Source organism: Loxodonta africana, chromosome 3, assembly GCF_030014295.1.
Source record: "Loxodonta africana isolate mLoxAfr1 chromosome 3, mLoxAfr1.hap2, whole genome shotgun sequence".
Lineage (NCBI taxonomy): Eukaryota > Metazoa > Chordata > Mammalia > Proboscidea > Elephantidae > Loxodonta > Loxodonta africana.
This window is the reverse complement of record NC_087344.1, coordinates 12,330,217-12,347,568: the sequence shown is the minus strand read 5'-3', so window position 1 is coordinate 12,347,568 and position 17,352 is coordinate 12,330,217. Positions and strand designations below refer to the sequence as shown.

The 17,352-nt window shown below is 53.4% G+C and overlaps 1 protein-coding gene across 1 annotated transcript in view; it reads left to right on the top strand.

Annotated features, from left to right (window-relative positions):
- Positions 1–17,352, top strand: part of FBN3 (fibrillin 3) — an 83,511-nt gene that overhangs the window by 12,386 nt on the left and 53,773 nt on the right. Inside the window, exons 14-29 of the mRNA XM_064280505.1 lie at positions 869–1,144; positions 1,394–1,447; positions 2,912–3,037; positions 3,123–3,248; positions 5,056–5,175; positions 5,314–5,451; positions 5,624–5,674; positions 5,980–6,105; positions 8,993–9,217; positions 9,639–9,764; positions 10,789–10,917; positions 12,515–12,640; positions 13,755–13,880; positions 14,050–14,172; positions 14,358–14,483; positions 16,132–16,257. Of these exons, the coding sequence (XP_064136575.1) occupies positions 869–1,144; positions 1,394–1,447; positions 2,912–3,037; positions 3,123–3,248; positions 5,056–5,175; positions 5,314–5,451; positions 5,624–5,674; positions 5,980–6,105; positions 8,993–9,217; positions 9,639–9,764; positions 10,789–10,917; positions 12,515–12,640; positions 13,755–13,880; positions 14,050–14,172; positions 14,358–14,483; positions 16,132–16,257 (2,124 nt within the window). The remainder of the gene's footprint in view (positions 1–868; positions 1,145–1,393; positions 1,448–2,911; positions 3,038–3,122; positions 3,249–5,055; positions 5,176–5,313; positions 5,452–5,623; positions 5,675–5,979; positions 6,106–8,992; positions 9,218–9,638; positions 9,765–10,788; positions 10,918–12,514; positions 12,641–13,754; positions 13,881–14,049; positions 14,173–14,357; positions 14,484–16,131; positions 16,258–17,352) is intronic.

The following is a 17,352-nucleotide window of genomic DNA, read 5'->3' as shown; positions in this document are numbered from 1 at the left end:
ATTAATGAGTCTTCCTCCAATCCTGATGCCCCATTCTTCTTCATATGGTCCTGTGGGATTATAACCACAAGCATAGAGGTTAGGAATAACAACACATATTTTGGGGGGACATAATTCAATCCACAACAAAGATCCTCACATGACACCTGTCTTCGCTTGTGTGTGTCTCTGTATCTAACCTGCTGTTTTCATAACTCAGAAGTAATTAGGTTTAGGACCCACCCTACACTGATGTGGCCTCGTTAACATAACAGAGAAAATCCTATTTCCGAACAGGATTTCGTCCACAGGTATAGGGATTAGGATTCCAACATATTTTGAAGGGACACAATTCAATCCAGGTTTTTTTCTTTCCAGTTGCCGTTAAATCAGCTCCAACTGACAATGACCCCATGTGTGTCAGAGCAGAGCTGTGCTCCACAGGGCTTTCAATGACTGATTATTTGGAAGTAGATTGCCAGGCTTTTCTTCTGAGGCACTTCTGGGTAGATGCGAACCTCCAACCTTTCTGGCTCTCAGTCTAGCGTGTTCACTGCTTGTACCACCTAGGGACTCCGGTTTAATCAATAACAATCTGCAAAGACTGTATTTCCAATAAGGTTGCCTTCACAGGTTCCAGGTGGACATGAGTTTTGGGGGAACACTATTTGACCTAGTACATGGGGTAAAGAGAAGGATGAAGGGGATGGGCTGAGGAAAGAGGGCAGAGAGGAGGAGGAGGGAAAGAGGAAGGAGGAGGAAGACCAGGGAAAGGAGAAGGTGCAGAAGAAGAGAGGAGAAGGAAAGGGCTGGGGTGAAAAATAAGAGATGAAGAGGGTGGGGGGCTGAGTGAGAAAGGGACCCATTGCAGTGCCTCCCTGCCCTGCAGACATCGACGAGTGCCAGAAGCCCGGGATCTGCATGAACGGCCACTGCACCAACACTGAGGGCTCCTTCCACTGCCAGTGCCTGGGTGGGCTGGCAGTGGGTGCAGATGGGCGTGTCTGCGTGGACACCCACATGCGCAGCACATGCTACGGGGCTGTTGAGAAGGGCTCCTGTGCCCGCCCCTTCCCTGGTGCCGTCACCAAGTCTGAGTGCTGCTGCGCCAGCCCAGACCATGGGTTTGGGGAGCCCTGTCAGCTGTGTCCTGTCAAAAACTCTGGTGAGTTCTGAGCTCCTGGCTCCTCCTTGGTTTGGCTTCCAGGTCATCCCCCTTTGGGGCAGAAGGTAGCAGGATCTCAACCTCCGTGGAGTGGGGACTTCTCTCTCCAAGAAGAGACTGCATGAGGGGAACATTGTGGTCCCAGGGTCTTGTCCAAGGTCCAGAGCCGTGTCCTAGGGCAGGGTGCAGGATCACCGTGGCATGGTGCCCTGACCCCTCTCACCCTGCTTCCTCCTCCCTCCACTGCAGCCGAGTTCCAGGCCCTCTGCAGCAGCGGTCTGGGCATCACCACAGATGGCAGAGGTGAGTGTTCCCAGCCCCTCGAGCAGCCCACAGGGCCATTCCCCAGGGTGAGGAGGGGCGAGACGAGCAGTGCTCAGTCCCACATGTCATCTCCCTCCTCAGTCCCCTTCCTACTGAGCCCTGTGTCTGGCGGTACACACTCTGCAGCCTCCTGTGTGGTTTTCCTAGCTCCCCAGGTTCTCTGGCCAATCTTTGGCCACCCGGTCTCAGCCCAAAGTTGAAGCTTGAAAAGGAAAGGAAATTGCACACGTCTGCGCTTCTTGTCATTTGTTTGCTGATCAGACACAGACAGACGTGCACACACATGCATGCACACCCATGCATGCATACATACAAATATACATGCAAACACGCATGTGTACACAGGGCACACATGCGTGTGCAGCACACGTGTACATGCAACATACACGTACAGATGCACACAGAGACATGCATGCACACATGCACAAGTACAATGTACACACTGAGCATATGCAGATAAGCACACGTGCAACACATGCACATACAGACAGACACAGTGAAACATGTCTGCACACTCACATGCACACACGCGCACACACATGTACACCCCCTCCCTTCTTGTTCAGTCTTTCTGCCCAAGTTTTTCACCGATTTCAGATCTCTCACCCCATTGTTTAAGGCACAGACCCTGGAGCCAGGCTACACAGGTTTGAATCCCAGCCCCGCCGTTTACTAATTGAATACCTTGGGCAAGTTAGTTACTCTCTCTGTGCCTCCGTTTTCTTGTTTATAAAACAGAACTGTTAATAGGACCCGTTTCGGGGATGTTGGGAAGATCAAATGAGTTAACATACTTAACGTACTCAGGAGAGTGCTTGGCCCAAAATAGTAAGTGCCCTGTAAGTGCTAACAATTATGAGTTGTTTTTTTTTTAAACTATGTTTCTGCTGAATAAATGTCCATCCCACTGGTTCTCAGTTTTCTCCCCAGGGGACACTTGGCCATGTCTGGAGATATTTTTCATTGTCACAACTGGGGGCGGGTGCTACCAGGAGTGAGTGGGTTTTGGCCTGGGATGTTGGTCAACATCCTGCAATGCACAGAACCCAAACTGGTAGGTGTGGAGTCGACTCCAGTTTATGGCCCCCTGTGTTCAGAGTACAACTGTGCCCCATAGAGTTTTCTATGGCTGGTTTTTTGGAAGTAGGTCATCAGGCCTTTCTTTCAAGGCATCTCTGGGTGGACTTGAACCTCCAACCTCCAACTGTTTGGTTAGCAGCTGAGTGTGCTAACCATTTGCATCACCCAGGAATTCCATGGCCAGGATGGCTCCCTGGAAAAAGGAATGGCTGGGCCTCAAATGCCAGCAGTGCCGAGGTTGGAAAACCTTGGCTTAGAGGGAAAGGGGGCAGAGCCTGAGCTGGAACTCTGACCTGGGGAACCCCTGGCCTCTAGCGGGCCCTGGTGGACTAGGGCAGCTCCTGACCCCTCCTTCTGCTACAGACATCAACGAGTGTGCCCTGAACCCCGACATCTGTGCCAACGGCATGTGCGAGAATCTGCGGGGCAGCTACCGCTGCGTCTGCAACGTGGGTTATGAAGCAGGCGTGGCAGGCAAGGACTGCGTGGGTGAGTGTCCTGCAGATGGGCAGACGGATGGACAGACGGGGCATCCCTGCTGCAGATCTCACCTCTTCTCCACCCCTACCTGCAGACGTGGATGAGTGTGCTCTCAACAGCCTCCTATGTGACAACGGATGGTGCCGGAACAGCCCTGGCAGCTACAGCTGCTCCTGTCCCCAGGGCTTCAGATTCCGGCAGGACACAGAGACCTGTGAAGGTACAGGACCCTGGGCATGCCACAGGTGTTGTGAACACACAGACATGCACACCTATGCCTGCATCACACACACTCATGCTTTCACACTTGGTTACACAGACTCAAAGACACACATACACTCACACTTAGGTGCTCCCACACAGATATACACACTCAGCACATGTATATGGACATTCACATACTCATTCTTGCACATTTACACATGTGTGCTCACAGCCACACAGTTATAACACTCAGGCTCTTACACACTTATATGCACCTTCACACACACTCATACATTTGCGCACATGTAGTCACTCACACACATACATTCCATACTCACACCCAGTTACACACTCATATACAAATACACTTAGACATATATTCATATTCACAGATGTGACCGCACAGTTATACACATTCACAGGTACACGCTCAAACACACATATACCCATATGTGCACACTCCCCCATTCTCATACTTTCACACACTTCTGCTAATAAACATCCACTCAGAGGCACTCACACTTACACACATTCACACACATTCATACCTTCACGTGCTTGTACTTATTTGTACTCACATAGTTATACAAACTCTCACAATTTCAAATATACTTACACAAATGTACTCAGACACTTCCACAGTTACATACATGTACACACACTTGCACACATATACCTACATTCACACACTCACTCATTCTCACTTACATATGCTCGCAGCCACACACTCAAATACATTTATACACACTTACATGTACATTCACACATTCACATGCCTGTGCAGTCACACTCACATAGTTACAAGCTCACCGTATTCAAATCCACTCACACGTGCTCCCACTCATAGATGCTTCCACACAGTTATACGTACATGTACACACACAGTCACACACACACTTGCACACATGTACTTGCACTGACACTCCCATGCAGTTACACACTCACATGTACACATACTCAGACACACCCACATTCCCACTCACTCACACGCTCACACTTATGCTCAATCACATACTTATATGTACACTCACACACTCCTACCCCCATGTGTGTACTCACACTCACACATACAGAAACACTTGCCCATCCCGTCACTCACACTTGCACACAGTGACACACTTGGACCCACCACCCTCTGGCTCACACACTGATGTACACTCACACTCAGGCACACATTTGTGGTGAGGTCCTTGCCCATAGTGCAGCCCCGTCACAGACGTGTGCTCACGGATCAGAAACCACGCACCCTCTCTCTCTGCCTCCCACCCCAGCCCTGGGTCCTCGCTCCCTGCTCCCTTCACCCCACACTTCTATCCAGTTCGCCATCCTCACCCCCCTCACCTCACTCTAGTGCCACTCTGTCCCCAGGTCACCAGTGCCCTCCATGTGTCCCCTCTCGGACCCCTTCCCCTTCACCCTCTGTCAATCACCTCCAGGCTCCACCCTCTCTGGTCCCCCTGCCGCCTCCATTCTACCCTCATCCTCTCTTGTGACAAGCCCCCCAGAGTGTCACTGCTCCCCACCATGACCAACCCTCTGTACTTTTTTTTCACCAGGCATGCACATGAGACTCTCTGTGTCGGCAGACAGGCATGGGCACACATGGCCCAGTGTGAACACACATGCATGCACACGTGTGCCCGGGAGAGCCACCCCCACTCGCTGGCACACGCATTAGGTTCCCTTGAGCTCTGTGCACACACATGTGCCTTGTCCACTCACACATACATGTGAACATGAGTCTCTAGGAAGAGGGCGGCCCTGGCCTGGTCGGGGTCCCCTTCCCACAGCTGAGAACCAGTTTTGGTGGGCTGTCCCCACAGACATCGATGAGTGCCTCTCCGTCCCCTGTGTGAATGGTGTGTGCCGGAACCTTGCTGGCTCTTACGCCTGTGAGTGCGCCCCCGGCAGCCGGCTGGGGCCCTCCGGTACCACGTGTCTAGGTGAGAGGCCCCCATCCCCGCGGGGCTCTGGTGACACTCCCGCCCCACCCCCGCATCCTGTCCCAGGTTGGGTTGGCACACAGGTGTGGGACCAGGTGGCACCTGACAGGCGAGACAGGTGATCCCCTGCCTCCCCAGACAGCACCAAGGGCACCTGCTGGCTGCGGGTACAGGACAACCGCTGTGAGGCAAATCTCCACGGAGCCACCCTGCGGGCTGAGTGCTGTGCCACCCTGGGGGCTGCTTGGGGCAGCCCCTGCGAGCCCTGTGAGATCGGTAATGCCCTGGGAGCCCCCGGAGCCCGGCCACACCCATCAGGGCCTCTCAGGCATGGCCACGGCCTGCTTGGGTGCCGATTGTCAGAATGGGGCTGAGGTGGGGGCAGAGGAAGTCCCTGGGGCTGGATGGAGAGTCACAGCTGTCCCCACTCGCGTTTTCCCCAACACAGACCCCACCTGTGCCCGGGGTTTTGCACACACAGAGGGCCTCACCTGCACAGGTAACACCCTGCCCCCTCTAGCTCACTCCCTGTGCCCCCACATGGGCAAGCGCCTATCACGAGTGCTGCCTGGGCTCTTCCTTGAAGCTCCTGAGATTGAGACTGAGATTCCTCTCCCCACCTTGGTACTGGGGCCTCCCCAGTCCCCCTTTCCAGCCTCTGAGAGTGACCATGTCCCCTCCTCGCCCCCATGAACCCCTGAGGACAACTAGGGTTTCCCGAGCCCCGGGAGGTGGGGCAGCCAGTACCCCCCACTCCTGGCCATCCCCAGCCCTCCCGTCTCCCCCTTGCCTGCTGCTCCCCAGATGTGAACGAGTGTGAAGCCTTCCCTGGGGTCTGTCCCAACGGACGCTGTCTCAACTCCCCCGGCTCCTTCCGCTGTGACTGCCCCCAGGGCCTGACGCTGGATGCCACGGGCCGGCTGTGTGTGGGTGAGTCCATGCGGTCTCCAGGTGGGGCCAGGTGTCCGTCCTTTGTTACCTCGTCCCCTTCTACTCCCAGCCACTGGAGACCCCATTTAGGAAGAGGAGAGATTTAGGGGTCATCTGGGACCCTCCACCTCCTGCCTCCTGCTAACATGTCTGAGAAGATGTTTGTGTTGGCTGTTCATTCCCTTCTGGGGTGCCCTTCCTCTCCTCCCACCCCCCGAGAATTTCATTGCAAACAAGAAAAATCTTGTATAATAATACAGTAAAGCCTGCAAAAGCTGGAGCCTGTGTAAGGCAGGAACTTCTCGGAAAAGGAAAACTCAAATATTTTCCACTAACAGAGAGCGATAGAAAAATGCTGAGACTGCACCCTTCAAGGACGGAAAGCTTGTGAGACCCAGAAAACCAAGGCAGTGCCGTTGTGCTCTGGCTCTCACAGGTTTCTCACAGGTTTCACTGTATCTGCAACTTTGGCTTATTCTCTCTTCGCCAAATAAGCTGTGTTTCTCCATTTGACGTTGAGTAAACTCCAACTCATGGCAACCCCGTGTCAGCAGAACTCTGCTCCATAGGGTTTCCAATGTCTGATTTTTCAGAAGTAGATTGCCAGGCCTTTCTTCCAAGGTGTCTCTGGGTGGATTCAAACTTCTAACCTTTTGGTGAGCAGCTGAGCACATTAACCATTTGTATCATCCCAAGCAATTGCCATTGAGTTGATTCCAACTCACGGCGAGCCCTGTGTGTCAGAGTAGGGTTTTCCATGGTTAATTTTTTTTGGACGATCACCAGGCCTTTCTTCTAAGGCACCTCTGGGAAGACTTGGGTCTCCAACTTTTCGGTTAGCAGCTGAGTGCATTTACTGTTCGTACCACCCAGGGATTTCAAATAAGATTTACACTTCAGGGTGGATTTGAGGACAAAACCCCTTTAGTAGCAGTGCTAAGATGCATGCGGGGACATTTGGCCTTGCCTGTGAATCTCGCTTGGTCTCAAGGGGCCCAAAGTTCACCCTTAATGGCTTTCCCTCAAGGACAGAGACTTTGATATACTTTTTCCCTAGATCATGATTTCTTGACTTTGGCACTATTTTGACACCTTGAACTGGATCTTTCTTTGCTTTGGGGCTGTCCTCTGCACAGCATCCCTGGCCTCCACCCACTTGGTGGCAAGAGCAGCCTTGCCCCCCACCCCAGGTAGGACCATGACTGGTTCCGGTGGTCACTGGGGGTCAAAACTGCAGCTGGTTGGGAACCAGTCCTTTACATGTCAGCTGTTTCTTTCTTCTCTGGTTGGGGTCTTTTATCTTTCTGGCCGCTGTAGTTGTTCAGGCAGGGTCGCTGGCTTTCTCCAGCCTTTTCTTGGCCTCAGTGTTTCCTCCTACAGTTCCATCAACATATTTGTAGCCTCTCTGAGGGAGCGATGGGGATAATCCACCCTTGGCAGACGGGTTCCAATGACCCTCTCAACTTCAGTTTCCTTCCAAACTGGGTTTCAGTGGGTCTTCTGACTGATCCCAAAATGTGGCCAAGGAAAGAGAAAAGAACCATTTCCTCACAGGAGACCCTGTGCTTAATTCAGGAGGTGGTCACTCCAGCATGTCTGGTCAGCTGTAAAGCTTAGCCCTGGACCAAGTCACTGGGTACAACAGGACCTAAAAAGGGTCCCTGTGTATGCCTTGGCACTTCCATTTATCCTAGAAATTCTATAACAAGATCTCATCCTCAAATTTATCCAGTTAAATATATGCTGTTTTTGTACTACTAGTAGTCCTAGACCAGGGGTTGGCAGACATTTTCTGTAAGGTGCCAGAGTAAATATTTTTGGCTCTGTGGGCTAGACAGTCTCCGTGGCAGTGATTCAGCTCTGCTGTGTAGTGCAAAAGCAGCCACAGACAACATATAGATGAATGAGCGTGAATGTGCCAATAAAGTTTTATTTACAAAAACAAGCGACTGGCCCACGGGTCATAAACTGCCAATTCCTATCCTATATCCTCATCTCTGGTGCCGAGGAAGACTTGGCTGTTGTCAGATTGTTCTGGGGGAGGTTAATGGATTAAGCACATGGAATCTGGAAACACATGGCCTGGGTTTGAACCCCATCTCTACCTCTTACTAACTGGGTGAACTAGGACAAGATACTTAACTTCTCTGTGCCTCAGCCTTGCCTGTAAAATGGGTATGATAATAGCATTGTTCTCTTGGTGTGTTTTTGAGGATTAAGTGTTATTAATGAGCTGAAGAGCTTATAACAATGCCTGGTACACCGTAAACACCATAGCGGCGTGAGTTGCTGTTATTTAAGTGGCATTGTGTGATGACATTACACCACAGCAGGAAGTCCCTCCCATTTCAGTCTTCCCTTCTGCCTTAGCTGAAGGTTGCCATTACAAAATGCCACCAACTGGGTAGCTTTCAAGAACAGAAAATTATTTTGTGACACATCTGGAGGCTGAGAGTTCACATGAGGATCTCGGCCACATTGATTCCTTCTGTGAACCCCTTTCCTACTTTCTAGTGTCTGCCAGCAATCTGTGGTGTTCCTTTGCTGCTTATAGGCACCTTGGAAGAAAGGCCTGGCAATCTACTTCTGAAAAATCAGCCATTGAAAACCCTATGGAGCACAGTTCTACTCTGACACAGATGGGGGCGCCATGAGTCAGGATGGACTCAAGGGCAACTGGTTTTGACTCCAGTGTGGCTTCATTAACATAACAAAAGAAAACCCCTACTTCCAAACAGGGTCCCATTCACAGGTACAGGGGTTAGGACTTTGAGGGGACACAATTCAATCCAGCGCACACCCATCGACTGTGGAGAAGGAAGTTTCAGGTGGGTGCCCTTGCATAGTCGTGTGGCGGCGGCACCAGTGACTGTGTCCCTCCGTGCAGACGTGCGCCTGGAGCCGTGTTTCCTGCACTGGGACGAGGATGAGTGTGGGGCTCCCCTGCCTGGCAAGTACCGCATGGACGTCTGCTGCTGCTCCGTTGGGGCCGCATGGGGCGCTGAGTGCGAGGCGTGCCCGGGGCCCGGCTCCCCGGAATTCACCCGTCTGTGCCCGCGGGGGCTGGGCTTTGCCAGCCGGGATTTCCTATCAGGCCGGCCCTTCTACAAAGGTGTGCGGGGGCGGGGCGGGGCGGTGGGGCGCTGGGAGGTGCAGGGAGCGGGGCCTCCGGGAGATGGGCGGGCCGGTCAAGGGGTCTGCAGGGGGTGGGCGGGGCCGCCGGGAGGTGGGCGGGGCCGCCGGGAGAGAGGTCTGCAGAGGAGGCCTACTGGAAGTGGGAGGGTCAAGAGGTCTGTGGGAAGGTTCGCTGGGAGGTGGAGGACAGGTCCGGGGGTCTGCACCGGGTGCGGCTGAGATGGGGAGAGCCAGTCTGACAAAGGCAGGAGGTGTGCGCGGGAGTCGACTGGCTGTCCTAGTCCTCAGAGGACATGAATGTTCTAGAAGAGGGGATGAGAGAGCTGGCAGCTAAGGACCGGGAAGGGCTTGGGGTCCGCTGGTGGCACAGCTGTCTGAGGTTCGTGCTCCGCCCCCAGACGTGAACGAGTGCAAAGCGTTCCCGGGCCTGTGCGCGCATGGCTCCTGCAGCAACACCGTGGGCAGCTTCCGCTGCTCCTGCGCTCGAGGCTTCGCCCTGGACTCCCATGAGCGGAACTGCACAGGTACACCCCACCTCGCCCGAAGAGTGGGGCCCTCGGGGCTCTCCTCATGTCCACATGCAGGCTGTGTGGCCCAGAGCAGGCCACTGCCCTCTCTGGGTCTCAGTGACCCTGGCTGTAAAAGGAGGGTTGCCAGAGGCGACCCCAGGGGCCTCTGGGCTCCAGGGGTCAGGGGCTGTGAGGACATTCAGGGCCCTTGGCCTCGTTTTCAGTTGAGGCACCTCTGTTTCTTGGCTCCAAAGCTTGGGGCTCCCATGCTGCCCCCTTGTATCTACAGGCATGGAGACCCCTGGCCCATGCCCCCTCATGTGCACAGACCCTTCCTCCCCTGGCCTGCACCCCCTGGTATACAGATGAAGACTCCCTCCCTGGCCCATCCCCTCTTGTGTCCTCAGGCACAGACCCCTTGGCCCACACCCTCTGTGTCCACAGATACAGACCACCCAGCTGGTGCTCCCTTGTCTGCAGGCAGACCTTGACTGCTCCTGTTCACTCATGTGCATAGATCACCCCCCCGCCCCCCGGCTCGTGTCTCCTCACGTACACAGACCCGCCTCCTGTTCGTATCCCCTCGTGTACAGACAGAGCCCTCTCAGCTCATGTTCCCTCAAGTGCAGACAGACACCCTGGCTCATGTCCCTTCATGTACGCAGACCCCCCCGTTCGTATCCCCTCGTGTGCACAGAGCCCCCTCAGTTCATGTTTTCTCCTGTGTGAACAGACCCCCTGGCTCATGTCCCCTCGTGTACACAGATCCCCCTCCAGTTTGTGCCCCCATGTGCACAGAACCCCCTCAGCTCATGTTCCCTTATGTGTAGACAGACATTCCCTGGGTCATGTCACCTCGTGTACACAGGCCCCCCCGTTCGTGTCCCCTCGTGTGCACAGAGCCCCCCCGCTCATGTCCCCTCATGTGCAGACGGACCCACCTCCAGCTCATGCTCCCACACATACACAGACCTCCCTCCTGTTTGTGTCCCCTCGTATGCAGACTGACCCCCCCCCCCGCAATGTTTCTCTCCCACAGACATCGACGAGTGCCACATCTCCCCGGACCTCTGCGGCCAGGGCGCCTGCGTCAACACCCCGGGCAGCTTCAAGTGCGAGTGTTTCCACGGCTATGAGAGTGGCTTCATGCTGATGAAGAACTGCATGGGTAGGGGGCCACAGGGGAGGTGGGCGACCAGGGGAGGGATGTGCAAGAGGGACTGGAGGGCTGAGGGGGCGGACGCTGCTGTGATGGACTTGGGAGAAGCTGCGGTCTGGTTGGGTCTCAGCAAGTCAAGGAGGGAGGCCTGGGGACTAAGACCTGGGAGGGGCCAGGGCACTGCGAGTGGGGGGGGTCTCCCAGGGAGAGTGTGGTGGAAGGAGAGGAGAAAGCTTAGGAAAGTCCTAGAAGCCTGGGAAATGCTAGCCTCTGGTCACCCATCATTCACTGTTCCTTCTTTTCATCTTTTTAAATTAATTTTTGGGAATGTGAAAACATACATCACTTCAACACTTTCTCCATGTACAATTCAGTGACATTGGTTACATTCTTCAAGTTGCGCCACCATTCTCGACAATCTTTTCCAAACTGTTTCACCATCATTAACACAAACTCACTGCCCCCTAAGCTTCCCATCTATCTTTTTGAGTTGCTGTTGTCAGTTTGATCATATACAGATAAAAAAAAAACCAGCATATACAGATAGCTCTTTAAAAAGCATCATGCTTAATACAGACATTCTTTTTCTAATTAGGCTAAACTACTTTTTTCTTTTTTAATTCATTCAACAAACATTTTATGCGCATTGACTAAGCTTGGGCTCTGCAGAGAGCTCAAGAGGCAGGGCTCTGTCTTCTTGGTGCTCATGGCCTACTAGGGGAGACCAAAAAAAAAAAAAAAAACCAAACCCAGTGCCGTCGAGTTGATTCCGACTCATGGCGACCCTACAGGACAGAGTAGAACTGCCCCGTAGAGTTTCCAAGGAGCGCCTGGTGGATTCGAACTGCTGACCCTTTGGTTAGCAGCCATAGCACTTAATCACTATGCCACCAGGGTTTCCAGGGGAGACCAGTGGTAGTAAAATGCAGCCCCAAAGAAATGAGGAGTTGCCTCTGCCAGAAGCACTCAAGAGGGCCACATGATTGGTGGAAATGTGAACCTGGGGCATGTATCCCATTCTGTGGGTCTTGAGAAGGTGACTGAGAAGAATGGGGTAAACAAGGTGAAGAGGAGCAGAAAGACTAGCCCTGAGAGGGAACAGCATGTGCAAAGGCCCTGGGGTTAGAGCTGGAGGGATGGAAGGAGCCACTCTGAGGAAAGCCAGACAGAGGGAAAAGCATGTGCAAAGACCCTGGGATGGGCCAGTGGGGTGGGGAGGAGCCACTCTGAGGAGAGCCAGGCATGTGCAAAGGCCTTAGGTGAGCCTGAGGGACGGAAGGCATAAGTGGCAGTCTGCTCCTTGCCCCGATGCCTGGCAGGACTGGGCCTTGGCTTCCCATGTGTTCTATGGGGGCTCCTGAGGACCTCCTCAGTGACAGTAAGAGTGTTGGCCTTGCAGCCCTGATTCTCCTAAGAATTCCTGCTTCCCTCCCCATCTGAACTGTCCCTGCTACTCCCAGCTCAGACTTGGCTCTCCTAGGTCATCCAGGCCCTGAGCTTCCAGATTCTCCTGGCTTCTTTGTGGGGGGGGGCTTCCAGAAGTCACATCATTCCACCTCAGGAAGGTTGGCATCTTCACCTCTGCTCTCTCTGTCCACATGCCCAGACGTGGACGAATGTGCACGGGACCCACTGCTCTGCCGGGGCGGCAGCTGCACCAATACGGATGGGAGCTATAAGTGCCACTGTCCACCTGGACACGAGCTGATGGCCAAGGGCACTGCCTGTGAGGGTGAGCGTGCAGCCAGTGTGTGTGCCCAGGAGGGTGCAGTTGGTGGGCATGAGAGTGGGGGTGTATGGTTGTGTGTCTGGGTGTGAGTACTTACCCGGGTGTGAGAGTACAGGTGGCTCTTAGTCTGTATCTGTGAGTATGTTGAATGGTTGCATGAGTGAAATGGGAGTGTGTAGGTGTGCAAATGAGAGAGCAAGTGTGCATCAGTGTGCGTGTGAACTATAACTATGCCTAGGAACAAAGTAGTGGGAGTATGTGTTTGTGTGAATGGGCATCCACACAAGGGCAAGTGTGTTTGCATGTGAGTGTGTATGCCAGCTCATGTGTATGTGAGTGGGTGTGAAGTGTTCGTGAGTCTGCGGGAGTGTGCAAGAGGGTATGACTATGCACCTGGATGTGAGTGTGGGTCTACACAGGATGAGTGTGTTCGTGTGAGGATGGGTTCAAGGTGTTGGTATGAGTCTCTGTGTGTGTAAAATATGTGTCTACACAAGGACAGGTGTGTTTGTGTGTGAGTGGGTGTTTGTGGGTCTCTGTGAACATGCATGTGGGTGTGGGTGTGAGTGTGTGCTTGGGGGTAAATTTGTGTCTACACAAGATGAATGTGTGTTGTGTGTGTGTGTGTGTTTATGTGAGTCTGTGAGTTGTGTACCTGGTGCGAATGTGCATCTACACAGGGCATATGTGTTCATATGGGACTGGGTGGAGGGTGTGTTTGTGAATGTATGCGTGTGCATGTGGGTGTGAGTGTGTATATCTACATGAGGTAAGTGTGTGGAGGGTGTGTTTGTCAGTCCGTGTGAGTATGTATCTGGGTGTGAATGTGTACATTTACACAAGGCAAGTGTTTTTGTGTGGGAGTGGGTGGAGGGTGTGATTGTGAGTGTGTATCTGAGTATGAAGGTGTGTGTAAACAGGGCAAGTGTCTGCATGGGGGTGGTTGGAAGGTGTGATTGTGAGTGCGTGGACAGGCACCCATGGGGTGGGCATTCTTGTGGTTGATCTGAGTGGCTCTTGTGGTCACATGGAGGGCAGATGGGGGGAGGTGGACCCCCCTTCCTTTGGGCCCCCTCGCCCGTCTGGCATACTGGTCCCCAGCTGTGTGTCCCCACAGATGTCGATGAGTGTGCCCTGCAGGCTGGCCTGTGCCTTCATGGCCGGTGCGTCAACCTCATTGGAGCCTTCCAGTGCGCCTGCCACACTGGCTTCCAGAGCACACCCGACCGCCAGGGCTGTGTGGGTAAGACTGCATCGCTGGACCCTACCCTGACCACTGCCTCACCTCAGTTGCAGTGGGCATTTGGCTCCAGACCTCACCCATGCCTCCAAATCAGCCCCTACCCAGTCACAACCCCAGCCCTGACCCCAGCTTCAGCCCCAGCCCTCCATCTCCACCCTGTCCCCTGCAGACATCGATGAATGCCGCATGGGGAATGGCGGGTGTGACGGGCAGTGCGTCAATACCGAGGGCAGCTACCAGTGCAGCTGTAGTCAGGGCTATTCACTGATGCCCAATGGGAGGACTTGTGCAGGTGGGTCAGCATGGCCCCCTCCCACCACCTGGGATGGGGAACAGGAGGAGGTGTCCCCTGGGCCCTAGCCTGACCTAGCTCTGCCCAGACCAGAGCCCAGGCACCCCAACTCAGCCTGCAGGAGGGACTTGGGGCTCTCCCTCCATCTGTGCCCACCTGTCCCTGCTCCTGTCCCTGTTCCCCAGATGTGGACGAATGTGAAGAGGACCCAGACATCTGTGACAGGGGCCAGTGCTCCAATGTGCCAGGCGGTCACCGCTGCCTGTGCTATGATGGCTTTGTGGCCACGCTGGACCAGAGGATGTGTGTTGGTGAGGACCAGGCAGGGGGCTGGGTAGGTGACAACATAACTCACACCCAGTCCTTCCTCCTGGGAGGACAGACAGACATCAGCAACACATGGAAACGTCTTTGGGTTTCTGGCTGGCGATCAGCTCCGGGAACTATTGGGGCCTGAGCCTGCACCCTAAAACCCGTAGGATCTCGTTCACAGAAGTAGAGCTGCCCACACCTCTTCCCTTTTGAATTTGGTATTGAGCACTTTGGTTTCCTGGGGCTTCTGTAACACACTGTGCAAAGTGGGGGGCTTTAAGAAACAGATGCTTACTGTCTCACGGTTCTGGAGGCTGGGAGTCCAAGTCTGGGTGTCAGCCATGTCGATTGCTTTGGAGGGCTCTGAGAAAAGAACCAATCCCTGCCTCTCCCAGCTTCTGATGGCTTCTTTGGCATTCCTTGACTTGTAGACACATCTTCACATGGTATCTTCAGTCTTTCTCCCCACATCCATTCTCCCTTTTTATAAGACACTGCTCGGAAGGGGTTAGGACCCACCCTGCTCTGTACGACCTCACATAAACCTAACCAAAAATATCTTCAGAGAAAACCCCTGTTTTCCCAAACAAGGTCTCATTCAGAGGTACAGCAGTTAAGACTTCAACATCTTTTTCTGGGGGACACCATTCAATCTGTCACAAGCACACACCATTACCCAACATGTGTCAGAGGGTCGTCCTTGTTCGGGGGCTGCACTGTGAGATCAGTGCAGAGGAGGGGGCTCTATGTCCCTTCCCACTGCCTGGACTTAGGAAGGAGGAGGTATCTGCCAGGCCAGAACGTGGCTGAGCCCAGGCACCCCCTGTCTTTAGATCAGCGTAGGTGAAGGGGTTTTATGTAGAGGAGGGTTGGCAAGGTGGGGAACAGACTTGGAACTGTGTTCTCTGAGCTCTGGTTGAAGACCCTGGACTGTTTGGGCAGGTAGTCACTGCCTGCACCTGGCGACAGGTGTTCACGGGGCAGGTGGTTGCCAGGCCTTCTGGTGGCAGGTCATCACAGGGTGGGTGGTCATCTGCGGGTAGGCCGTCACGGGACAGGTGGGGTGGGTGGTCACCATCCTCACCTAGGGGCAGGTTGTCACAGAGGCGTGGGAAACGGATGTGTCCTGAGTGCCCCCATCAGGGTAGAGTTGAGACCAGAAAGTCAAATTTTAACTTCCTGGAAAGAATTGTCCAGCCCAATGTATCACAGAGGGTTCCATCCAGCTCACAGGGGTCTCTGGAAGCAGTTAGGGGAAGGGCCCTGTGACTGCATACAGTTAGGAAATGTCATCTACCCCACATGCCTTTTGCAGCTTCACTGGGCACATTGGCATCAAGGCTCTGACAAGTCCTGCAGTAGAAAAACCCGATTAGCTTTGTTTAACCTAGTATTCCCAAAACTAATTTGACCGTAAAGTCCTTTCTGGAACACACACATAGTGCATACTATGTGGCATGCTGACAATCTTCACAGCTGCCTACAGGTGGGACAGAGGTAGCTGCCACCCCTGGGGACACGCGTGTAAAACCCCAGCAGAAGGCTCCGTGGGGCCAGGACACTCAACAGGGCTGATGCCCCCTCCTGCCATCTACCCCTTCAGCCCAGCACCAAGCCCTCTCCCACTTGCCCTCTCTCCCCCAACAGATGTGAATGAATGTGACCTAAACCCCCACGTCTGCCTCCATGGGAACTGCAAGAACACAAAGGGTTCTTTCATCTGCCACTGCCGGCTGGGTTATGTCGTCAGGAAGGGGGCCGCAGGCTGTTCCGGTGAGCTGGCGGGCATCAGAAGTGCAGGTGCAAGGTTTGGAAACGCTGGTTTAGAGGAGGCACGTTAGGCTAGAGTTCCTTTTATAGTCTACCCTAAGTCTCTCTACCCCTGGGGTCAGAGCATGGCCAGACACTACCCTTGTTGATCTCCACCGATGGTGCCTCAAGTTAAGGGAACAGGGACCAGATAAATACCCCTGAGCGTCCTTGTCCCTGGCTAGTGCAAACAGTGAAGTGTCCAACTACTAACTGAAGGTTGAGGGTTTAAACCTACCCAGAGGCATCTCGGAAGAAAGGCCCGGCTATCTGCCTCTGAAAGGTCACAGCCTTAAAAACCCCATGGTGCACAGTTCTACTCTGACACGTATGAGGCCACCAGAAATCAGAATGGACTCCATGACAACTGGTTCGGTTTTTCTGGAAGAAGGGAGTCTCCTCACTGCTAGGAGGAGCTCCGGAGCCTGAAGGACCCACATCAGCATTAGCAGAGCACGCAAACACAAAAACAAAAAGTTGTTGAGTCTGTTCCATCTCATGGCACCCCACGTGTGTCAGAGTAGAACCATGCTCCATAGGTTTCTCAGTGGCTCATTTTTCAGAAGTAGATCACCAGCCCTTTCTTCCAAGGTACCTCTGAGCGGACTTGAAGCGCCAACCTTGCTGTTAGCAGCCGAGCACCTTAACCATTTGCAACACCCAGGGACTTGCAAACCTGGTGATTTTAACCGATTCAGGAAGAACATTTTAAAATGTTACGTGGTTCTTTTAACGTGGACTAGAAACAAATGTTGCAAAACAGATGATCAGATTTTTGATTTCTGAGGTATTGTAGCTATTGATATAAAATATTCTTTAAAAATACTCTAAGTGAAAACAGGAGGCGATTCAGTGAATGAATGCTCAGTAAGTAGTAGCCCACGGAGGCGCTGTATGAAAATTACAGAAGCGATAAGGGTAGAGGAGTGTTGACACAGGATTTGGAAACGCTGATTTAGAGGGGGCACGTTAGGATAGAGTTCCTCTTATTGTCTACCCTAAGTCTCTCATGCTGCCGTTTCAGACCATTTCCTGAGGGCTGCCAGGAGTTATGGCTGT